Source organism: Canis lupus, chromosome 26 (assembly GCF_048164855.1).
Source record: "Canis lupus baileyi chromosome 26, mCanLup2.hap1, whole genome shotgun sequence".
NCBI lineage: Eukaryota > Metazoa > Chordata > Mammalia > Carnivora > Canidae > Canis > Canis lupus.
The window spans coordinates 49,194,429-49,218,245 of NC_132863.1; the positions used below are offsets into that span (position 1 = coordinate 49,194,429).

The following is a 23,817-nucleotide window of genomic DNA, read 5'->3' on the forward strand; positions in this document are numbered from 1 at the left end:
ACCCTCCGCTGTGCTCCCGGGTCGGTGCCAGGTCAGCCTCCGGTTCTGGGCGGGATGGGAGGGCGGCCCCGGGGTTCCTGGGGCAGGGTCCTTGCGGGGGGGCTCCAGCCCCAGGCGGCTCAGCCCCTTGGGGCCCCGATGGCCACACCCCGGCCGCCCGGGGCTGGATTGAGCCATGTGGTTGCCCACGGCCCCACGGCCCCACGCCGCGGCTGTTGGAGCTGCAGCAGGGCACAGCCTGGGGCTCCCCGGGGCACTCGACCGCCCGAGCCGCCTGCGAGGCTCGCAGACTGTACGGCCCCACGTCACCGGCCCTCCAGTCTGGCCCTCCCCGGCACCCTGCAGAGGAGCCCCAAGGCAGCTCTCTGGGGTTCAGGCAGCCTGGGGAGGGTGGGCACGACCCTCATCCTGTGGGTCGGCAGCTGGAGGGAAGGGCCTGGAACACCTGAAGCTTGGGCACCACCGCCTCTCGGTGACTCTGCCCGCCCCACCCCTGGGAAACCAGGCTCAGAGCCTCTGACCCCCTGGGACGCAGGGAGGCCTCACCAGGTCCTGGGACGGCCCTCCGTGTGCTACCCACGCCCACACCCACGCTTGGGGTCAAGCACTGAGCACTGGACGGATGCCTCCTGGACACTCCCAGTGACTCCAAGCCCCAGAGTCCCAGCTGCTGGGACTCAGCACATTCCGTCCAGGAGTCAGAGCAGGTAGGGAGGGGCCCCCCTCGGTCCTCTGGCCTGGCCTCCACGGGGTTCCAGTGGGGACACTTCTTAGCAGGACAGTGTGCTGGGCAGTGGGGACCTGGCTCGCCAAGAATGCCTGGCCCACCTCCAGGTGACGAGGACCGGGGAGGGGGAGCTGAAGAAGGCCCCGTCCCCCAGAGGGAGAGAGGGCAGTGGGCTCACAGGGAGCACCCCACTCCACAACCTCTCTGCCGGGCCCTCCCCCGTCGCCCCACCCACAAACCCCCAGACCAACTCTCTTCGGCAGCCCCTCCCCTCCAAGCCACCTCCTGTGCTCACACACACACACACACACACACACACACATACTTACACACACGCCCAGGGCCGGGGAGGGGGGCTGGGAGCAAGAGCCACTATGTCCACCTTGTCATTGGCAGCTCTCGGAGTTCCCTGGCACCCGCTGGTCTAGCTGCTGCCCTCCAACGCCCGGGCTCCGGGGCAGCCACCGGGCACAGCCCTGACTCTGCCGCTGGCCTGCAAGCCTCCCCTCCTCGCTGGCCCTAACCACAGGAATGGTGCTTCGTGGGGGCGACGGGAGGACCCCCCCCCCAACTCGGGAAGGGGTCAGAGCACAGGCTTCTTTTAAGATTTTATTTGAGGGAGAGAGAGCACAAGTGGGGAGGGGGGCAGAGGGAGAAGCGGACTCCCCACTGAGCAGGGGGCTGGACCCCAGGACCATGACCTGAGCTGAAGGCGGACACTTCACTGACGGAGCCCCCGGTGCCCCAGAGGACAGTGCTGCTGTGGCACCCACTAGCCCAGGACGTCGGGGAAGGTGCACACAGCGCGCAGGGCCCGGGTGAGGGCTCCGAGCAGCTCTGCTGGGAGGAGGGGGTCGCTCTCTGGAGGACACGCTGTGGGGTCTGTGCCCCTGGGGTCCCACCACCCCCAGGCCCCCACCCTCACGGCTCTCCAGCCTAAGGGGAGCCCGGTACTGCCCCCCTGCCAGGGCCCCGAAGGTGGGGGGGGGGGGCTGCGGGATGGGCCAGTCCTGCGTCTCCTCCCATGCACAACCAGGTGTCATCAAAGATGTTTGCGCTCCGGGAACTGGGCCAGCATCATTCTCTTCCAACTGCCTGAGAATCTACAATTCTCTCAAAACCAAGAATTTAAGTTTTTATAGTTAAGTAAAAAAAAGGGGGGGTGGGGCCGAGGAGAGGGCAGAGGCCCAAGACCTGGCCCAGGAGGGCAGGGGTCTCCGGCTCTCTGGGGTGGGCTGCAGCCTGGGGTGGCTTCCTCCTCGGGCTCCCCGCTTTCCAGCGCCGCCTCCCCCCAGCCTTCACACAGCACCCCCTTTCCAAACCCAAGGGTGAGCATCTACTGAGCGGGGCGGAAATGGCATCCGCGTGCCCCCCAGGGCTGACCTCTGCAGCCTCTGTGCCAGGCCTGGACTGCCCCGCCACCGCTCGCCGGGGGTCACCCGAGGGGCCAGTGCAGCTGGGGGGAGTCCCTGCATGCAGAACAGGCTGGCAGGGAGCTCGGAGACAGGTGCCCTATCCTGGGGGGCCGCCAGGGTACCCGGGGGGCACGCCCACCCCCATCCTCCCCAAGGAGGCCAATAGCGCCTGGGTGTCCGAGAGGGGCCTCTGCGGGGAGGCCCCAGGCCGCTGACACGGCTCAGGGAAGGGGCTCCCTGGCGGCCCCATGTGTCCAGCCGGATGGGGAGTACCCGCCCAGGCAGTTGTCACCACCCGCCGGCGCCGCCCAGCTCTCCCCTCTCACCGGGCGCCGGGACAGGGCCGGGCAGGCGGGCGGCCAGCCTCAGTTTACTCCTCCCCGCGGGAGCCTACTTGGGGCTTGGCTTGCGGGACACCTCGGCCGGTCGCCCAGTCGGGGCCGCCCCCTCCCCACACCCCGGCGGCGCCCGCCCCGCCCCCGCCCCCGCCCCCACCCCCGCCCCGTGGGCGGAGCGCACAGAGGCCGCGGTCGCCATGGCAACCCGCAGGACGCGGCGCGGAGCAGGTCCCGGGCGGCCCTCGCTCCCGGACGCAGGGCAAGTGGGCGCGGGCGGGGCGGCGGGGCGACCGGGGAGGGCACAGTGGGACCCAGGGCGGCCCAGCGGCGGCCACCCCCGGCCCGGCCCGGCCTCGCAGACCCCCTCTCTGGTGCCCAGGGCCTGCTCTGGCTTCTCCCCGGGAAGGTGAAGGGCTGGCCTCTGGGGAGGGCCCAGACTGGGGTCGGCACCGCCCTGCCGCTCGGGGCGCTCTCAGCAAGTCACTCAACCTGCCAACTCTTTTTTTTTTTTTTTTTAAGATTTTATTCATTCATTCATGAGAGACACACACACAGAGGCAGAGACAGGCCGAGCGGAGGGAGAAGCAGGCCCCATGCAGGGATCCCCATGTGGGACTTGACCCCGGGGCTCCAGGATCAGGCCCTGGGCCGGAGGCAGGCGCTAAACCGCTGACCCCCGGGCTCCTGCCAACTTTCTTTGTGATTAACCGAAGCCTTGGGTGGCTGCGGCTGGCCCAGAACCTGGGGCTGTCTCCCCGTCTGAGGGGCGGCTGGGGCCCAGGGCAGCCGTCAGACTGCTGGCCCTTCAAGGAGCGCAGCCTGCAGGGGGGGTCCTGGCGCCCCTGCGCCTGCCCCAGCCAGCTCCCTCCCACCGCCCCCTAGAGCTGGGAGCCGGGGCAGGGGTGGCACGGGAGGAGGGTCAGGCCCTGGAGTTGACGGCTGGCCTCAGATCCTGAACTGAGGAGCTACAAGGCATTTTAGCTTCAGGTACCCCGATTATGAGATGGGGCACCAGGATCTTCCCGCCCCGAGGGGCGTCGAGGCACAGAGTGGGGCTCAGTAACCAGGAGCTGAGGCCAGCGGCCACCCCGCCGCCTCCACTGGCTCCAGGCACCAGCTGGCCTTGTGTTTGGGTGAGCCCTGGCCCCCTGCCCCGGCCTGCAGTGACAGGGAGGGGTAGCAGGCCCACAGGGTGGTGGTGGCCCCCACGGGGAGTCTGCTGCTGCCCGGACAGGATCACACCGAATCCTCTCAACAGTCCCCAGGGCGCACCCTGAGGCCTCAGCCAGGCCCCACAGCTGCTCGGTGCTGCCCCAGAGCCCATTGGCCTCGCCCCTCCCTGTGTCATCACAATGACTCCCCAGCGAGTGGTTGCCCCCCAGCGGGCGGTGTTACCCAGATCTGCAGCCTGGCCACCTGCCTCCGGCAGCGCCTTCCCAGAGAGACGTGCTCCCCCATAAGCTGCTCCTGCGGGGCGGGCCCCGGGGCCCAGGATGGAGGGCAGCGGGCCCGGAGCCGCCCCCTCCGCACACAAACACTGACCCGAGTGAGCCCCCGCGGGTGGCGGAGGCCGCGGGCTGTTTCCGCTCACAGCCCCCGCCCCCCCCCCCCAGACAATGAACTTGCAGGTGACAGGCCTGGGCCTGGACAAGATGAAGCTGGACAGTCCTCAGTCCTTCCTGGACCAGGAGGAGGCGGAGGAGGCGGAGGAGCAGCAGCTGCTGGCGCCGGCGGCTTGGCGGACCTACATGGAGCGCCGCGCGGCGCTGCGCGAGTTCCTGACGGCGGAGCTGAGCCCGCAGCTGCTCAAGCGCCACCACGCCCGCATGGAGCTGCTCAGGAAGTGTTCCTACTACATCGAGATCCTGCCCAAGCACCTGGCCCTGGGTGACCAGAACCCCCTGGTGCTGCCCAGCACCATGTTCCAGCTCATCGACCCCTGGAAGTTCCAGCGCATGAAGAAGGTGGGCACCGCCCAGACCAAGATCCAGCTCCTGCTGCTCGGGGACCTGCTGGAGCAGCTGGACCGCGGCCGCGCCGAGCTCGACGCTCTGCTGGAGTCGCCTGACCCGCGGCCCTTTGTGGCCGGCTGGGGCCTGGTGGAGCAGCGGCTGGCCGACCTGTCGGCGGTCGTGGACAGCTTCCTGGCCCTGATGGTGCCCGGGCGTCTGCACATCAAGCACCGCCTGGTGTCTGACGTCGGCGCCACCAAGATCCCGCACATCAGGCTCATGCTGAGCACCAAGATGCCCGTCGTGTTCGATCGAAAGGAGTCGGTGGCCCACCAGGACTGGGTCAGCCTGCGCTGGTTCGTCACCATCCAGCCAGCGGCACCAGAGCAGTTTGAGCTTCGCTTCAAGCTGCTGGACCCACGGACACAGCAGGAGTGCACGCAGTGCGGCATCATCCCCGTGGCCGCCTGCACCTTCGACATCCACAACCTGCTGCCCAACCGCTCCTACAAGTTCACCGTCAAGAGAGCAGAGAGCTACACACTGGTGTACGAGCCCTGGCGGGACAGCCTCACCCTGCACACCAGGCCGGGGCCCCCCGAAGGGCGCGCCCCCAGTCGGCTAGGCAAGCCGGGCCTGCCCCTGCCCACACTTTCTGAGAGATGATTTTCTAATATTTATCCACTAATAAAGACTATAAACTCACACACACACAATTAAAGAAACAAACCTACTTACGTTTTAGAGGCAGCAGCAGCCACGCGAGTGTTTTCTTCGGACTCTGCCCCAGGCGCCCCGGGCTCCCGCCCTCTTTTCCCCGGTGCGGGCCCAGGCTGGACCTTCCAGGGTAGCCGGTCCCGGGAGAAAGAAACCGCAGTCCCGGCGACCTGCGGCCACGAGCAAGCATGAGGGATTCTCCAGGGGCCTCAGCCCCGTGGCCCAGCCCCTCCCGCCTGCCCCAGGCCAGGGTTCCCCACGGGGACCTGTAGCTTCACGAGGACAGTCCGGGTTAAGTGAAGTCTTTCCCCAGAAGGAGCTAACGCTCATCCGCACGCCTGCCCCGGGGCGGTGAGGGCCGGGCAAGGCAGCCTGGCCCGGGCCTCCCCGAGACACAGGCCAGTGCAGCTGCCGCGTGGCGGCCCTCGGCGCCAGCTGCCACGCCCCGGGCGACCGGCCAGCCCCGCGCTGATGCCGCTACAGCCTGTCCTCGCCCTCCGGCTCGATCCCGCGACCTCGGGGTGCTCAGCCCGCTCGGCTCCGCGCACACGTCCTGCTGCCGCGGCTTGCCTGCGTCCAGGTCCAGGAGGACGGCCCTGTGTGGGGAGCCGTGGGGACCCGCCGACCGCAGACCGCCCCTCCACTGCCGTGCCCGTCTCCGGGGTCGCAAGGGCCCCTGAGAGCAGGTGTGGCAGGAAAAGATGACCAGGAACAGGGATAGTCTCCCCCACTGGCAGAGGAGTGGTTTGCAGAGCGCGCGGGTCCCCAACTGTCAGAAATGCCCCGGGACCTGCCCCCCAGCTCTCGACGTGGGGTAGGCTCCCCCTAGGCCTCGCCAGGAGCTGACCCACTGGGCGCTGCTGCATGCCATTCAGGAGGCCAGGCCTCACTGTGGCATTAAGTGGCTGTGGGGTGGACACTCCTGGATGTTCCTCAAGGCCCAGTCATCCCAAGGCACCCTGGAGAGGGGAGGTGGGTGGGGGCAGGGGTGGGGCAGAGAGAGCAGAGCCAGAGCCCAGGGATCCCGGTTTGTGCCAGGTCACAGATCGCACCAAGAAGGGGGAGTCCGGTGTTGGGGGTCACCAAGGGAGGCGGGTCCCTGCGGTGAGAGCCCCTCGCCACCAAGCCTGGCACTCCCGCCTCTTCGAGCCTTGCCGGACTCCGGGCTGATGAGGGCACGACTTCCTGCCGCAGGGCACCTGTTGGTCCTCCCTTCAGTACTCCCCAGGTAGCAGGACTTCTCTGTGCCTGTACGGCTGTCCAAGACCCCCTCCGGGTCGGGCTGGTCTGGCCCCCTCTGCAGCCTCACAGGGGGCTCACAGGCCTTGGAGGCTCCTTGACCCTCCACACCCGTCTGATACCCACGCTGGCAATCAGGGAGGCCAGGGCCTGCCGCGCTGGCCTCGGCACAGCTGGTGCTGCTGGAGGCCCCGGGCGCTCAGAGCAAACGAGCCAAACCCTGAGTGGCCTGAGCTGGCCTGGAGGAGGTACGCAGTGTTCAGGCGTCCTTGGGGAGTATTCAGACCCTGGACCTCGCAGGACGCTGTCAGGGCTGGCAGCCTTGGGGACTCTGGACTTGGACTCTGCAACCAGCCCTGCCTGGGGTCAGAGTTCACTAGGCTGGGCACGCGGTCCTAGACGCAGCTCACCCCTGTGGCCCTTGGTCACCACCACCCAGCTTCCCGTGTTGTGGGGCAGACACTCCTCAGCCTGCCGGCTGCTGTCAGCTATGATGTGGGGACACCAGCCCCTGAGTCCTTGCTTGTCTGGTATCCAGCTATAATGGGCTCTTGGTTCTTGACAGACGCCATAGCCACCCTGCAACCCAAAACAAGAGGACAGGCCACCCTTTCTTGACCCAGTAAACCCCAAACACCCAGAAGTGAGAATAACATTCGGAGTGTTCTTTATGATAAAATTATTATTGAATCGTATAGCACAGAAACAAGAAAATATATATAAATTGGAATGTAGACATTTGATTTGTAGCAAATATCAGAACATCATCATTGTCGTCCCCGCCCACCCCCCCACCCCCGGCCCCCTGCCCCACCGCTGGCAGAGGGCTCTGCAGCAAGGCCACAGGGAGGGCAGGCCCCTCCTAGTATAAGCAGCTTGTTGGCAGCATCCCTCAGGCCGTGGGGACGGTGGAAGTGCAGAGACTCTGGGCCCGAGCTGCCTGGGGGTGGGCTGGGGTGGCCTGAGGTGAGGGCGGATATCAAGGCAGAAGTTTCCAGAGCAGGAAGGACATGAATGCACCCTGAGTGACAATGAAGGTCCTCAACCTTGCAAACACAGGACAGGTTGTCCCAAAAGTCCTGACCTGGCAGCAGGCTTGAGGTTGCAAAGGGGAGGCAGAGGTCAGGCTGAAGGCACAAGAAGGCTGCCCATCCAGGGTCATCCCAATCCCAGGCCACCCCGCACACCCATGGTCCAGGTGTGGGCACCTGGTTCTGGTCCTCCCTTCCTCCTGCAAGGGCAGGTGGCTCCTGAAGGACACAGGGCTGGGGTCCCACTTAGGGTGGTGCGGACACAGAACAGGCCCTCTCTTCCAGGGGGCCTCTCTGTCAGTTTGGGCGAAGGAACTTGTTCCAGTAAAAAAAGCCACTGGCTTTTGGCTTATTTAAAAATTAAAAATAGGGGGGCCTGGCTGGCTCAGTCGGTACAACATGCAACTCTTAATCTTAGGGCCAGGAGTTCAAGCCCCACGTTGGGCATGGAGCCTACTTGAAACAAACAAACAAAAAAAGTAAAAGAAAGAAGAAAGTAGACCGAGCTCCCCAGCCAGCAGCACCCAGTGGGGTCAGGGATGGCATCCAAGGACCGAAGAGCAGCCCGGCTGGGACCTCCTTCCCGGCCTCTAACCTTCCGGGCAACACCAGAAGGCCCAGAGGCCCCCTTCCCTGACCCCTGAGCGTTCCCTGTCACCCAATGTCCCAAGGGAAGCAGCTCCCCAGGAGGCCGGCGTTCTTCCCCCAGTGTCCGCACCTGCCGGCTGCGCGGGCCTGGCCGCTCCCTGCCCCGGGAGAGGCCAAGACCCTGGAAAGGGGTTATTATTGCTCACGAGCCACCAGGTAGGCGGCCAGCAGGGCCCGCGGAGGGCCCGGGCTTCTGCGCAGTGGGCGGGGCAGGGCTCAGGGCTTGGCCTTGCCGCGGGGCAGCCCCAGGCCCGGGCAGGTGGAGCGGCCGCTCCCGGGAGCCACGGCGGGCCTCCTGCAAACGCGCACCTGGCCGGCGGGCACCAGGCTGCGCTGCGCCTCACAGAAGTCCAGGAACCGCCGCCACAGGGGGCAGCAGCTCAGGAGGCGGTGGTCTCCTGCGGGGCGAGGGAAGGCGGAGGGCTCCGTGGGGGGCCCAGCCCGCCCAGTGCCCCCCCAGGGAGCACCCCGGGGGAGCCCCGCCCACCGGGAAGCCACACCCCCGGGGAGCCCCGCCCACCGGGAGCCACACCCAATCACGGAGCCACACCCCGGGAGCCCCGCCCACCCAGGAGCCACACCCCCGGGGAGCCCCGCCCACCCAGAAGCCACACCCCCAGGGAGCCCCGCCCACCGGGAAGCCACACCCCCGGGGAGCCCCGCCCACCCAGGAGCCACACCCCCGGGGAGCCCCGCCCACCCAGAAGCCACACCCCCAGGGAGCCCTGCCCACCGGGAGTCACACCCCGGGGGAGCCCCGCCCAATCAGGAAGCCACACCCCCGGGGAGCCCCGCCCACCCAGAAGCCACACCCCGGGAGCCCCGCCCACCCAGAAGCCCCGCCCACCCAGAAGCCACACCCCCGGGAGCCCCCGCCCACCCAGAAGCCCCGCCCACCCAGGAGCCACACCCCCGGGGAGCCCCGCCCACCGGGAGCCACACCCCTGGGGAGCCCCGCCCAGCCAGGGAGCCCCGCCCCGCCCCGCCCCGCCCCACCCCCGGGCAGGCAACCTTACCGATGACGCAGAGCCCCTCTCTGGCCCGGGTGATGGCCACGTTCACTTGGTTGGGGTCCACGACGAAGCCCAGGAACCTCTTGAGCCAGCTCTTCGTTGGCCGCTGGTCCAGGTCACTCTCCTGGCACGTGCGGACCGTGCTCACCAGCACGTAGCGCCACTCGCTTCCTGCAGTTGGGCCGGCACCATGAGGCCCGCCCCGGCGCTTCGCCCACCCTGGGACCCGCGTGGCACGCGCCCCCTGCCCCAGGGCCACCCTCACCCTGGCTCTTGGTGATGGAGCACACGGTCACTCCGGAGACGCCCTCTCGCACCAGCCTCTTGCTGATCTCCGCAGCCTGAGCGTTGTAGGGAGTGAGGATGGCGACGTCCTTGGGCTCCACCGTCCTGCCCAGAGTCAGCTGCTTGGCAATGCGGACCTGAGGGACCAAGGGGGTGCTGTTGAAGCTGGCCCAGGCGCCTCTCCTGCCCTGGACACCAGGGCCTCGCCCGTTCCCTCAGTTCCTCTGCCTCCTCCTCCAGGAAGCCCTCCCTGACCCTGGGGCACTAGGAAGGTCTCACTGGCACTCACCACCGCGGCCACCTCCTCCGGGTTGGCCTTGGAGTTTTCATTCCCTTCATCTGTGGACACCAGTAGGCTCTGCTCATGGCCCTGCACGTGGCCGAAGATGACAGAGCAGCTCTCCTTGCCAATGTGGCCGAGGATGCTGGGCGGCCGCCTCAGGCCCTGCCAGGTCTTCAGCTTCTTCTCGTAGAACTCCATGGAGGGGAAGGCACAGATGCCCTCGTGCTGCAAGGCAGGGCATGTGCCAGGGGCACGTCACTCTCTACCTGTCCTAGGGCTCAGAGCTGGGGGGCCTGGGAGCCTCCTGTGGCCCAGAAAAGGCCAGGTGGACACCGGAGGTCAGGGCCCCGGGTGGTGACACCTGGGCCGGAGGCCTAGACCCTGGGACCGGCTTACCATGCGGTACTGCGTGTCCAGCATGTGCGCGTCCACGTGGTACCTCTCGAACAGAGACCGATCCAGCCCCAGATTTTGCAGCTGTTCGTTCTTGACCACTGGCCGCAGCTGCTTGTGGTCCCCGAGAAGAACCACCTGGGGGGCAGGCGGGCACAGGCCTAGAGGGACGCAGCTCCGTGGCCATTGCCACCGCACCATGACCGCGATGCCGCCCTCCGGGTTGAAACCCACAGCCCGTGACACCCGCACGGGGCTCCCGGCACTCACCTTCTCGGCCTTGGAGAAGGCCACCAGAGGGATGAGGGTCTCCGGCTCCGTGGCCATGCCTGCTTCGTCGATGAGGATCTGCCGGACGTCCAGCTTCCTGAGGCTGGCTGAGGCCGCACAGGAGCACGTGCACAGGATGACCCTGTGCTGGTCCAGCTCGAACTTCCGTGCTTTCCCCAGGATGGTCTTGTACCTGCACCGGGATGCCATCTGGTCCTACAGCGAGCCCACGGCCCGAGGCCAGAGACAACCCCACGGCCCCGGCTGCTTACCAGCTGAGGTCCTCCTTGGAAAGGATCTCCCCTTTCTGCAGCCGGGCATCAAAGTCCCTGATGTCCGGTGCGTAGGGGTTGGAGGATTGCCGGACCCTGTGGTGCAGGGTGATGCTCCTGGGGTGGGGGACATCCATGAAGCCGCATTAGTTCTCGCCCAAGACGGGATTGGGGCCTCCACTCACACACACACAGCTGAGCAACCGCACCTGAGGGTCTGGTTGGGCCTCCCCTCCCGGGGGCTCTTCTTGGGCAGGCCCCGGCTGCCCACACCCGGCACCGGAAATTCTGTGGCCTCGGCCTGCTCACTGTACACTCGCAGCGGCTTCAGCTCCGCTCTCCTGCTCAGGAGCAGCCCTGGTGGCCACGGGGCGTCAGGGACGGTCCCCGGGCCAGCACCCCTGGGCGAAGCCCCCACAGCCAACCCCACGCACCTGCCAGGACGTCCACCGACTTGTTAGAGGGGCCACAGTACAGGATGCAGGGACCCCCCAGCTGCTTCTCCCTGGGGGTGTCACAGGCCCCCGTCTGCTCCTCATTTGACTTGTGAAACCAGAACACGATGTGGAAGGCCACCACTGTCTTCCCGGTCCCTGTGGGCAGAGAACGCGATGAGCAGAGCTGCCGCCCCCCTACCCCGGGCAGCCCCAAGCACCCACAGCCCCGGCAGGGGCCCCACCTGGAGGGCCCTGGATCACGGTGAACTGCTTCTTCAGAGCCGCCCTGACAGCCCTGTTCTGGCTGCGGTTCAGCGTGTGGGGGCCGCCAGGGAGGTCGAACGCCTGCTTCTCCAGGAACCTGCTGTATGTCCCTAAGGGAGGGTCAGGCCTGGCTGAGCAGGGGTGCAGGGCAGGGCCCAGGCCGGATGAAGGGACTCAGCGGCGGGGCAGGGGCTGGCCGGACGTCCACCTACCTCGGCCACGGGTCTGCTGGGAAAGAAGCTGGCGGGGCAGCGGGATGGGCCGGCCCAGGGCAATGTTGATGACCAGCGGGGATGCGCGCTTCAGCCCGCGCACGGCTTCTTCCTTGCGACTGGGGGCAGGTGGTGGTGAGGGGGACACTGGGCACCCGCAGGACTGGCCCGGGGAGGGGACCCAGGGAGCTGTCGCCCCACCCCGCCCGCCAGCCTCTCCCTGGCGTCCCCCCGTGGAGGCCACTCACATGTCCGGAAGCTGCTTGGGCAGCACCTCAATGGTGAATCGGGCACCAGGCCTCAGCACCTCTTCTGGAACCTTCTCCATGGCCATGTGCTGGATGAAGAAGTGCACCTGCTTGGGGGTCTCCTGCCGGTCGGCCCGGCCCTCCTTCGGGTCCCAGTCTTCTGTCAGCCCGTGGGCCACCCACGTGTACGTGTCGGGGTCAATGCTCAGGAAGGGGCCGGGGCCGCTGGGGCCGCAGGCCGGGGTGGCCGGGGGAGGCTGGCCGGGGCCAGCTGAGGGGAGCCGCTTCTCTGCGGCGGGCACGGCCAGCAGCCCCTCGAGCCGGAGGCAGAGGTAGCAGTGGCCAAAGCTGAGGTCGATGCAGTGCTCACTGAGGAAGGAGGATTCCAGGCAGAAGGAGCCCCGGAGCCGCCGCTGCGGCATCTGCTTCACATCCCAGGATATGCTCACGTGCTGCAGCGTGATGGAGTCACTCTCCAAGACGGCGCTGGTGGCCGACTCCAAGGAGCAGAAGGGCCCCCACACGCGGGAGTACTCGGCCACGTCGGGACAGCGGTCTCGCACGGCCTGGGGCATCTGGTCCAGGAAGCAGCTGCCCAGCCGCTCCACGTGCTCCAGGCAGAGGGTGAAGCCGGGTGCCACCGTGCACAGCTGCAAACTCGGTGCCAGGAAGCCACGCTGCAGGGTGGCACTGAGCTGCACCTGCAGCGTGTCCCCCCCGCCCAGCTCCCGGGCCACCTCCACAAAGTGGCCGCAGGGGCTCTGCCACACCCGGCCCAGCATGCGCTGCTGGGGCTTCGCCGCGCCCTGCTCCCGCACGAGGGCAGCCAGCTCCGGCCACCGCTGCTCCTGCACCAGCTCCAGCAGCTGCTGCCACAGGCTGGCGTCCACGGGCCTAGTGTGTGGGTCGAGCAGGGCGCCCGGCAGCGGGGAGCGCGGCCCGTCTGCCCACACGGAGTAGATGCGGCGCCGCCACACAAGCCGCAGGCCCGGCCGCCCCTCCAGGTTGCCGGGGTGCTCGGCCAGTTGCAAGGAGCGGTAGTGCACGGGGCAGAGGTCCGGCAGGGCCTCGGGGTCGGCGGGGAAGAGCAGCCTGAAGCAGCGGGAGCCGGTCTCCACGCCCACCACGAAGCCCAGCTTGCTCCGCGGCTGGACCTTGAGCTGCGCCGCTAGATGCAGGCTTCGGGCCTGGCGCTGGTAGCTCTGGGCGCGCCCGTGCTGGTAGCTGAATTCCTGGCACAGCCCGTCGATGTCGCGGGCGGAGTAGGCGGGGCCGCCGCGGCCCAGCGCCAGCAGGATCTGCCGCTGCAGCACCACGTCCAGGTACCTGCGGATGGGGGAGGTCGCCCACGTGTACCAGTCCACCTGCAGCGAGTAGTGGCCAGCCTCCTGCCGCTCACCTTGGCAGGAGCGGCCAAACGCAGAGCGGGCCAGAGCCTTGCGGAGGTCCAGGCCCACGGGAGCCAGAGAAGGGTGCAAGTCGTCCGTGGTGATGAGGTCCTCCACGCGGTTCCAGTCCCCGGCGCGGGCTGCGAGCTGGACGTGCTCCCACAGGGAGGCCAGGAGGTAGATGTGGCTGCCGGGGGACCCGCGGCTGGGCAGGTGGTGGCGGAGGTGCAGCGACAGGGCCACCAGCTCTTGGTGCTTGTCACACAGGGCCCCCAGCTGCCGCTCACCGGGCGTGGGCTGCCACCGCAGCGGCGTGACGGTCCGCGTGGGCTCGCTGCTCACCAGGAGCTCGGCCACCAGGCTGTTGAACTGGATCATGTACTCCTTGATCATGACGTGGGCCGCACGGAAGCCCAGCACACAGTCCTCGCTGGGCTGCTCGTAGTGGGAGTCGGTCTGCAGGCGGCGCCGGCGCAGCACCCGGGAGAAGTGGCACGCGGCCACGACACAGGCGTCCACAGAGTCCAGCTGGGCGGGCAGCTCGCGGCCACCACCCGGGTGCCTCCGGATCACGGCCTCAGCTTCCTCGTAGGACAGCTGGCGGTCGGAGCAGATCACAGAGGGCGCGAAGTGCAGGCTTTTAATCTGGTCACTGCCCTTCTCCACGGTGAGGAAGAGGGAGATGGCCAAGCGGTCCTGGCCGGGCAGGAGGCTGAGCACGTCACGGCAGAGGCCGGCTGGCAGCATGGGCACCGGCTCCCGGTCAGGGGCATAGAACGTGATGCCCTGCCTGCGGGCCTCCAGGTCCACGGCCCCGTCCCTGGGAAGGGAGCTGGCCACGTCAGCAATGTGCACAGCCACTTGGTACCTGGGGCCCAGATCGCGGACGCTGAGGGCATCGTCCAGGTACTGGGCGCCCTGGGGGTCCACGGTGAAGGTTGGGAAGCCGCGACAGTCCTCCCGGTGGTCGGGGGCCCGGCCAAGCTCCGCCCGGTACTTCTGCAGCACCTTGCAGAGGGCTGCGGGCTCTAGTGAGGGCTTCTTCAAGCCGTGCTCCAGGTCCAGGACGCGGAGGCCCTGCTCCCACGTGGTGGCCTCGGGCAGCACCTCCAGGACGATGCCCAGGGGGTAGTAGAAGCGCTGCCGCCACAGGACGATGCGCACCCAGAAGAGCCGGCTGCCCCGGGCCTCGGCCGTGAGCCGCTCATACCCCACCCGCTGCACGCGGCCCTGCTGGACGCGGTGGATGGGCACCTGCAGCGGGTCCTTCAGCTCGGCCACGAAGATCTTCGTCACAGAGCCATCGACGGGGGTCATGATGCGAGAGTCCCACTCATCCATGCGGCACACGAACACCAGCTCCCGGCGCTTCCTCTTGAGCACGCCCACCACGCAGCCCTGCCGCCTCCCCGGGCAGCCCGTGTCCTGGCCCAGGACCTTCACGAGCACCTCGTCCCCGCTGAAGGCCATCCCACAGTGCAGGCGGCCCCTGATCTGGATGGGGCTGGAAGCCACGTCATCCAGCGGGAGGGCTGTCGCCTGCTCGAAGGTCTCCTGCACGAAGGCACAGTGGCGGTACAGCTCGGGCTCCGAGCAGAGTAGTTTCTGCAGGGTGGCCCGTGGCAGGTGTGTGTACTGCCGGGCCTGGTGCGGGGACTCGGGCCTGGCAATGGTGTCCAGTAGCCCATCTTCCCGGACGGTGACCGTCACGTTCCGGCCTTCATCCAGGAGCTCCTGCAGGATGGAGTCGTCCGCGTTGAGCTCCGTGTCAGAAGGCCAGAAGTCGGACTCAGTGTCCTCAGGGTCCTCGGGGTCCCTGTTCTCCGTGGCCGTCAGCCCTGCCACCGCATTCCTGGAGGTCCCGTCCCCCAGCGACGAGGTCCTCGATGGTGCCGATGTTGCGCCTTCCACCTCCGTGGGCACCGTGGCAGGGCCCCCCACCACGGAGCAGCCCCTGGCCACGGACCTTGAGGCCGCGTCCCCTGCCTCTGCCCGCGGCGCGGCCTTGTCTCCTGCTGCCGAGGTCTTAGACGGGAAGGTCCTCCCCCGAGCCGTGGCCCCCGTGGCCGCACGCTCTGGGGCCGGCTCCCCTGCTGCCCTTTCCTCTGGGACAGCGTCCAGGGCCGCCGCTGCCGCAGACCTCCCGGCCTGGAGGGCCCAGCGCTGCTGCTGAAGCACGCCCTGCTCGATGTGCTCCAGGGACAGGCTCTCGGGGCAGACGCTGTGATGCTTCACACACTCACGGATGAAGCTCTTCCAGAGCTTGCTGCAGGCCCCGGAGGAGCAGAGGGCCAGAGCGTTCCCCACGGCCACCACCTGGGACTGGGCGCGGGTCATGATGGTGTTGAGCACGCGGGCGTCCGTGAAGAACCCGAGGGAGGCTGTCCCTGAGCTCAGCAGGCTGTGGTGGTTGTGCACGGTGCTCAGCACCACCACCCGGAACTCCCGGCCTGCAAGGGGGCACCGTCAGGCCAGGCCAGGCCAGGAGGGGAGGCCCCCCCGCCCCCGCCCCCGCCCCCGGCGCCCACCTGGCAAGATCTCAAAGCTGCCCACGGACACCTGGCCCAGGTTCCTCTTCCTCAGCTCCTGCCTCAGCGCAGTCACCTGGAGACACGCGGCCGGCGCAGCGGGCCTGGGTGAGCGCTGGGCGTGCGGTGCGGGCCCCCCAAGGGTGGGACTCTGGCCCCCCCACCCAGTGCCCCGGAGCTCCCGCCCCGGCTGCAGTCACGGGGCTCAAGCGCAGGTGGGTGCACTTACCTGGGCGCCGTGCGACACAACGCAGATGTGCTTCTGCTCCCGGGCGCCCCAGCAGGAGGGCCAGCCGTCGTGGAGGTCCCGCACCTGCTCCACGACCTGAGCCACCTCCGCCGCGTTCAGCCAGGACGTGCTGGACAGGTCGCGCTCGGGGTTGCCCGCCACGTGACAGAACATGAGCGGGTGCAGCCTGGGGTGCGGGGGCACGCGGCCGCTGGCGTGGATGGGGCTGCCCTTGGCCACGTAGAAGTGGCGCGAGACGAAGCTGAGGATGGCCTCCGTGGAGCGGTAGTTCTGGTGGAAGATGAGGCGGCTCCGCTGGGCCACCTCGTGCGCCTCCCGCTGGTAGTGCTGGAACAGGCGGTACAGCAGCGTGTGCCCCGCCGCCTGGGCCCTGGGCACGCTGAAGAGCCGGGGCGTGACCTGCATGTGGTCCCCCGCCAGCACCACGCGGGTGCCGGGCGCGGCGTAGCGCAGCGGGGTGAGCGCCTCGCACTCCAGCATCTGCGCGGCCTCGTCGATGAGGATGTGCGAGAAGAAGCCGGCGGGCACCCTGAGCTCGCGGGCCTGCGACGTGGTGGTGACCACGATGCGGTGCTGCTCCAGCTCGGCCCGCGTCGGTGCGCGGAAGGCCCGGCGGTCCTGCGTCAGGCAGCAGTACTGCAGCACCGTGGCGTCCGTCTGGCTGGGCGGCCGGTCCGTGTACATGACCCGGAGCGGGGCGGCCTCGGGGTGGCCGCTGCTGACGTAGCCGTGGAAGTGCTCCTCGATGTAGATGTCGGCCGCACTGAGGGCAGAAGGGCACACGGGGCCTCAGCGGCTGTCCATTCAGGCCCCGACTGTGAGCCCGGCCTGGCCTGCAGCGAGGCCTGTCCTGCCCCCACAGAGCTTAAACACCAGCACAGAGGACGGACACACAGACAGAGAAACACGGAAGGTCAGAGCCAGACGAGAACTGGCAACAGCGCAGGTCGGGGAGGCCAGGGAGGGCTCCCCGGAGGAGGTGAAGGAGGGGCCGGCCGTGCAGAGAGGCAGATGGGGGAGCCGCAGGGGGGCCAGGGGCCGGGAGACCTGGCGCCGGCTCTCAGGAGCACTGAGGCCAGCCCCTCACACACCCAGGGCCAGCGCATTCTGGGGCAGAAGCCGGGCCCCCGCGGGAGAGACCCCTCCTGAGCAGCAAGTGCTGGGAGCTAAGAAAACCACACTGACCGAGGGGATCGGGTGAGAGGTTGAGGGAAGAGTCTGTGTTCGTCTCAGAGACGACGCCAGGACCTCGCCCCGGGCCCCTCCCCAAGCAGCACACCCTGACCCCGGGGCGCCCTGCACTGGGCCTGAAGCACAGGTGTCCCCTGTGTCTCTTAGCCCAGGACCAGTCAGCTAGGACAGAGGGTCCCTAGGGTCAGAGTGACCAGACTCACCCCAGGGGCCGCGCTGCTCCCCGCCCCCCAGCGTCCACAGGGCAGCCAGAGGATGCGAGCCGAGCCCAGCCCCACTGGGCCGATGGCCAGGCAACACGGGCGGTCATGCCCGGGCCTCCAGCGGCCTCCCCTTCCTCTCTGGCGGTGACCCCCCAAGCCAGTGGCACACGCTCCCCAGCCCTAGATCCTAGGGAAGCAGGCTCCGGGCAGGTCTGGGTGGTGGCTCTGCTCACCTGTTGGTGTGTGTGCAGATGAGCACCTTGGTGTGCGGCTGCCGGATGACCTCCAGGGAGGCCATAGCCAGCGTGTAGGTCTTGCCTGTGCCAAAAGGGCCGTAGATGAGCAGCGGGGCAATGGGCCGCCGGCCCCCGGGGCTACTGCCCGCAATGAAGGCCACAGCCAGCTTCTGCTTGCGGTTGCCCTGCATTGCGGGCGGGATGGGCAGAGGGTGGGGCAGGTTGCAAGTCGGCAGGTCAGGCACCACCAGGCGCTCCTCAGGCAGCGCGTCCACCGCCTGGTGCCAGAAGCGGAAGGTCAGCGGGTCGACCTGGAACTGCACCTCCAAGGTGGGGCTGGTTTCGGGCTGCAGCCCCAGGGCCGAGCAGCAGTGGTTGGGCAGCAGCAGCCACAGTGCCTGCTCGGAGCTGGCCCGGGTCTCCAGCCGCACCTCGTACACGGTGTGGTCAGGCGCGGGGACGGGGGCCACCAGCGCTGTGCTGACCGCCCGGCCCAGCAGGAAGCCCTGGTCCGTGTCTGGCAAGAGAGAGGAGGGGCTGGGGACCTCGGCGAACAGGGCTCCCGACGGCGGGAAGAGCATGCCCAGGGCCGGCGTCTGCAGTGACGTCCTCAGGGCCACCGCGCCCCGGAAGTTCAGCCTGCGGGGAGGACAAGGGTCAGCGGACGGGGCCGGCACTCGGCCGTAGACACCCCAGCAGCGGCCGTCCCCCGCCCACCCGCCCTCACTCACTTGGCCACCAGCTGCTGCTGCACGGCTTCCTCCTCATAGAGAAACTGGTGCATCCTCTGCCGGTAGTTGGTGCAGGACATGGGTCCGGAGGCCAGGCCGCCGGGACTGAAGTCCAGGGCCAGGGCGGGCACCTTGTACATCGCCACCAGGGCCTCCTGCTCGGCCGTCCGCACCACACCAGGCACCACGTGGCGGTTGCCGGTGTGCCAGCGCTCCAGCTCCTTGGGGCGGCTGTCCCCCGGCCTCCCCCGCAGCCCCGGGCAGGGCACCTGGCCCGCCTGCAGCCTCAGCTTCCGCAGCAGCACTGGCCTGCGGCCGAAGTCCAAGACCAGCCACTGCTCGAAGCAGCCGAAGGAGGCAGTCCGCACGCGCACCTCCACCTGGAACGCGGCTGGCGAGGCACGCGCCTGGAAGCGCTCGCCCTTCGCATAGAGCTGGCCCGACGGGAGGCCGGGGGCCGCCAGCCAGAAGTCTGCGCCCAGCTCCTGCTTCAGCAGGGCCACGTGGAGCAGGGGCTCCTGGGGGAGAGACTGCACAGTCAGGGCGCCCAGCCCCGGCCCGCCCGTCAGAGTCCAGGCGACACACCCGGCCCTCCCCACCCTGCTGTCACCCCAGAAGGGCGCTCGGCCAGTCTGAACCTTGGGGTCCCCTCTGCAAAGGGGGCCACAGGCTGGCTGAGGCAGCCCCCGTGGATGCTGAGTGAGGCCACGGTGTAGGGAAGCTCCGGGCACACGCGGTCACTAGCCCGGTCCCCACCCTCTGTCAGACACTGCACAGAATAACCCCACAGCGCTTGACGTGCTCCGGGTCACACGGGCGTGGCCAAGGGGAGGCACAAGGCAGCGGCCGCAGACCCCAAACCCCAGCCAACCCGGGGCCTGCTGGCTCCTCACCTTCGAGTTGACGTCAAATATCCAGCTGTGCTGAGTCTTCTTCTCATGGGCCTCATGCACCAGGGGCTGCTTGCACGTGATGGACACGCCTTCGACGGTCTCGGCCAGCTGCGCAGGGAAGCCTGGCTGTCAGCGGGGTGGCTCTGGCCCCAGCGACGCCCTCCCACTCACTTGGTCCCCGCTTACCACCAGAACCTCACTGCTACTCCGCTGGTACTCAGCCAGCAGCCGCGTCTGGTAAGACGCCAGCCCCTCCTGCCAGGCGGCCCGCTCCCGCAGCTTCACGGCCTGCACCCGTCGGGTCCACTCTTGCAGCTCCTGCTCTGAATGCGCCTTGGTGCAGATGTCCCCATACTCACAGAGGCTGGGACTAGGAAAGGGGAAGCGAGCAAGCAGAGCAGGGCTTAGCCCTCTCAGCCCCATGCTGGCTTGTGGGGGAGGCGGGGCACATTCCAGGCCTGGGGGCGGCAGGGTGGGAGCAGGGACCTCCTCTATCCTATGCCAAGAAGAGGCCCGCAACAATGGCCTCAATGAACCTCCCTTGACCAGCCCCAGAGGCCAACGTGGGGGCCCGCCTGTACCACGGAGGGGACAGGGAACCCCTGGCTCACCCTCCCACCCCGCTCCCCCACCCCACGGTCCTTACTTTGGGCAGAGCTCAAATGTGGAGAGCCCCGTGGGTGGGCTGCGGTGCTCCCAGCACTCCTCCTGGTCCAAGACCACCATCTGTGCGTGCTCCAGGGACGAGCAGTGGTTCTCAAAGGCCTCCTGGGAGTGGCAGGTGACCAGGCAGGCCCGGCAGTACAGCTTGACCCTGGGGGCCTGGCCAGGGCGGGCTGTGCGCTCCTCCCCGCTGGGGGCAGCGGGCGAGAGCAGGTCGCACCGCTTGAGGCCGTCCAGCTGCTCAGCCTCCCACACGGCCATCTCCACCGCGCTGTGCGCGTACTGGCAGCGGGATGCCCCGTGCCGGCAGGGCCGCCCGCGCCCCACGAACATGCAGTAGGCCAGTGGCTGGCCGTACTGGGGCTGCGGCCGCACCTCCACAACCTGCTGCTTGCGGCGGCCCTCGGTGCTCACGTGGGTCAGGAGCGAGGGGCAGGCTCCATGCTCGGGGCAGCGGCCCCGGGCGTCCACCGGGCAGACGCGGGGAGGACAGCAGCGGAAGCAGTGGGAGCACAGCAGCTGGAAGTGGCCGCCGTACTCGGCACGGATGGCCTCGGCTGGGCTGCGCAGCTCGCCCTGGGCCCCACCGCCCTGCAGCTCGGACTTCAGCCACATGCGCCTGACGTTGTGCTCACGCTCGAAGGTCCAGACCAGGGCCTCCTCCCGGCTTCGGGCAAAGGTGCACTGGTTGTGGTGGCGCTGGCAGCCGAGCCCCGGGCTGTAGTACCAGCAGACCTCATAGCGGGCAGGCCGTGGGAAGCTGGGCCGGCGGTCCACCTTGCGCCAGACCCTGCTCTTGGTGGCTCCTTTGAAGCGGGCCAGCAGGATGGCTTGGGGACAGCTGTGCTCTACCTGGCGCAGTAGGTAGGTGCTCTCATTGAGGCGCTGAGTACAGCGGGAGCAGCCTAGTCGCAGGTCCAGCTGGGCACACAGTCTGGCCAGAGGTAGCTCCTTGGTGGCCATGGGGCTGCTGGGCGATGAGCTGGACCCTGGGGACACCATCTCTGGCCTGGCTCTGCGGAGCGGCATCCCAGGCTCCCGGTTCAGCTGGTCCTCTGGGGCTGTTCAGCCATGTGAAATGTCTGGAAGGGAAGGAGCAAGGTCAGACCCCGAGGCCAGGAGGCCCACGTGTACCCCGGGGTGGGGGCTCGGATACACGGGGCGTCCCCATCAGGCCGGGGGCGGCGGAGGTGGAAGCAGAAGCAGGGAGCATTCCGTCCACCAGACAGGAGGAGAGGTGCTAGGTCTGAGGAGCTGGGCCCCACTGACCCCAACCCAGCCAAGACCCTCCCTCTTCTGAAGGGTCTCTGGGACCTGCTGGAGAGGAGCCTGCGGCGGGGCGGAGGGGGGGGGTGGTTTGCCCTGGCAACAGGAGCCTGCAGAAAGGCAGATGCCCTGGGGGCCCAGGGACTCTCTGGGTTCCCGGGAGCCTCCCTCCTGGGTCCTTGTACTGAAGTCCCCTCAAGCACAGACTCCTCTAAACACACAGCAAGCACATGCCCCCCAATGCACCCCCGCCCCCCTCCCTGGCTCTGCAAAGTGATAGCTCCTGAGAACCGCGGGGCAGCCGGAGGGGTGGGGCGGGGCAGCCAGGACTGCGAGCCTCGGAGCTGCAGAAGGAAGGAAATGGGGATGCCCTGGGTCTGAGGGGAACTTTCGGGGAAAACTTTGAGGGCACCGAGAGATGTTTTGGAGGAAACAGCTGCAGCCGCAGCGTCAGCCTCGAGTGGGAAAGCCCACCCCACTCCACAGAGAATCCTGAGTCCACCTGCAGGGGGGCCGGGGGGACCTCCAGCCGGCTGGATATTGGTAAACAGGGCAACGCGAAGGGTTCTGGACCTGAGGTGTGGAGACCACGGCCGCCTCCCACCCCCGGGGTGAGGGCAGGATGGCAGCAGGATGGGGGTAGGATGGGGACAGGATGGGGGGCAGGACAGGGGAGCAGGACGGGGGCAGGATGGGGGTAGGATGGGGACAGGATGGGGGGCAGGATAGGGGGCAGGACGGGGGGCAGGATGGGGGCAGGATGGGGACAGGACGGGAGGCAGGATGGGGGGCAGGACAGGGGAGCAGGATGGGGGCAGGACGGGGGTAGGATGGGGACAGGACGGGAGGCAGGACGGGGAGGGCAGGACAGGGGAGCAGGACGGGGGCAGGATGGGGGCAGGATGGGGACAGGACGGGAGGCAGGACGGGGAGGGCAGGACGGGGGAGCAGGACGGGGCCAGGATGGGGGTAGGATGGGGACAGGACGGGGACAGGACGGGGAGGGCAGGACGGGGAGGGCAGGACAGGGGAGCAGGATGGGGGCAGGACGGGGGCAGGCCGGGGGCTTCGGGGCCCAGGGTGCAGGTGGCTTCCGAGCACCCCGGCCCCCCGCCCCCCAGGGGCGACCCCCTCCGCCCCGGCCCGGCCCCCGGAGACCCCCGAGCCCGGCCCGCGGGCGCTTACCCCGCGCACGGACCCCGCCGCCCGGCGCCCCGGCTCCCGCCCGGCGCCAGCGATCACTTTCGATTCTGCCCCCGGTGACTCAAGCTGACGCCCGAGCGCGGAAATTACCTCACCGCCCCCCGCCCCGCCCCCAGCCCGCCTCCCGCCGCGGCGCCGCCCCCGCCCGCGCCCCGACCCGACCCGACCCCCGGCCCGGCAGGCGCCCCGAGCTGCCCCCAGGTGCCCGCGCGCTCCCCGCGGGGAGGATGCTCCTGTGCGGTTTGCAGAAGGGGCCCTGCCCGCGGGGGCCGGGGGCGGGAGAGCCGAGCGGAGCAAAGGGCAGGTGCTGGCGGGCGCCCCTTTGCTGCAGAGCCGCTCAGGCAGCGGAGGGGGCGTGGGGAGGGGGCACCGGGGACCCCGCCGGAGGCCCGGGAAGGGGAGAGGCTGAGCGCCGGGGGCGGGGCTTTCCCAACCGGCTCCGTCCAGTCTAGGTCAGAGGGGACCCGCCCTCTTACCTGGGGAGGTTCTCACCTGAGGATGCTCTGCAGCCACATCCAACCCCTCAAAATACACCAAAGCTACCGGTGAACCCTGAACGAGCGAGCCGGGAGGGGCCACACCCCTCTCTAGACAGCTGGAGGGGTCAGGAGCGTTTTGCAGCTTAATTGTATTTGATTCCCAACTTTCCTGCACAGGTGTCATCCGTGGTCACCTTTGAGGAAACTGAGGCACTGTGCTCACTGGCTGAGACTCAGCAGGCAGCTAGCTAGCAAAGCAGCCAGTGCCCCCACTGGGACTTGATGTACCCCGAAGGGTCCTTGCTTCCTAGATTCATAACCTTGTAGCGTCCCCTTGAACCATGGAGAGAGCTAACATATGGCAGCTGTCTGACGACCAAGGCTGGGCCAAAGGACACTGTGCTTGCTCCCGGCTCGCAGGCTGACTGTGGGGGGAAGCCAGCCGCCTCCGTGCGAGGGCGCTCCAGCAGCCCTGCTGACAGTCCCATGCCAGAAGGGACAGCAGCCTCCTGCCAAACCCCAGCACCAATTGTCTGGAATGTATGTGGGTCATTCTGCAAGGGGACCCTCAAGTTCCAGCTTGACTGCAACCTCAAGAGAGACCACAAGCCTGAGTCACCAGCTAAGCCACTTCCAACTATGAGATAATAAATGTTTAATGTTGTTTTAGGCCAACAAGTCTTCGGGTGATTTCTCACACAGCAATAGATGGTCAACACACCAAAACTGCACCTCGGTGACATGCACCTGTATGGAGACAAGCATCACATTGTAAGGGGCAACAATGGCCTCAATGAACCTCCCTTGACCAGCCCCAGAGGCCAACGTGGGGGCCCGCCTGTACCACGGAGGTACGATGATGGGAGGCAATGATGGGAGCTCCCCAACTAATTCAGGAAATTGTCTGGGTGCATCCTTAGTAATCATACTAAGAGCCTCAAGATACATAAGCATTGGGGAATCCCTGGGTGGCTCAGCGGTTTAGCGCCTGCCTTCGGCCCAGGGTGCTATCCTGGAGTCCCGGGATCGAATCCCACATCGG

At 68.0% G+C, this 23,817-nt stretch overlaps 2 protein-coding genes across 4 annotated transcripts; one reads left to right on the top strand and one right to left on the bottom strand.

Moving 5' to 3' along the window:
* Nucleotides 1-1,323: 1,323 nt before the first annotated feature.
* On the bottom strand, nt 1,324-22,384 carry HELZ2 (helicase with zinc finger 2). 2 transcript variants are annotated; one of them, XM_072801748.1, is made up of 22 exons: nt 22,279-22,384; nt 19,811-20,909; nt 19,351-19,534; nt 19,165-19,272; nt 18,272-18,789; nt 17,538-18,179; nt 15,890-16,673; nt 15,661-15,736; nt 11,745-15,582; nt 11,497-11,615; nt 11,263-11,394; nt 11,018-11,176; nt 10,793-10,940; nt 10,584-10,700; nt 10,312-10,504; nt 10,045-10,179; nt 9,655-9,873; nt 9,346-9,502; nt 9,084-9,251; nt 5,416-8,465; nt 2,469-5,319; nt 1,324-1,830 (listed from the first exon to the last, which is right to left on the bottom strand). In XM_072801748.1, the coding sequence occupies exons 2-20, from the start codon at nt 20,854-20,856 to the stop codon at nt 8,284-8,286; spliced, it is 8,925 nt and encodes a 2,974-aa protein (XP_072657849.1). In that variant the 5' UTR covers nt 20,857-20,909; nt 22,279-22,384; the 3' UTR covers nt 1,324-1,830; nt 2,469-5,319; nt 5,416-8,283. The 2 variants fall into 2 exon arrangements, with proteins under 2 accessions (XP_072657849.1, XP_072657850.1); XM_072801749.1 differs by lacking the exons at nt 1,324-1,830; nt 2,469-5,319; nt 5,416-8,465; nt 9,084-9,251; nt 9,346-9,502 and having other exon boundaries at nt 9,682-9,873; nt 10,045-10,202.
* FNDC11 (fibronectin type III domain containing 11) lies at nt 2,630-5,137 on the top strand. Of its 2 annotated transcripts, none has more exons than XM_072801752.1 (2): nt 2,630-2,739; nt 4,094-5,137. In XM_072801752.1, the coding sequence occupies exon 2, from the start codon at nt 4,097-4,099 to the stop codon at nt 5,096-5,098; it is 1,002 nt and encodes a 333-aa protein (XP_072657853.1). In that variant the 5' UTR covers nt 2,630-2,739; nt 4,094-4,096; the 3' UTR covers nt 5,099-5,137. The 2 variants fall into 2 exon arrangements, with proteins under 2 accessions (XP_072657853.1, XP_072657852.1); XM_072801751.1 differs by lacking the exon at nt 2,630-2,739 and adding an exon at nt 2,916-3,613.
* Nucleotides 22,385-23,817: the final 1,433 nt, after the last annotated feature.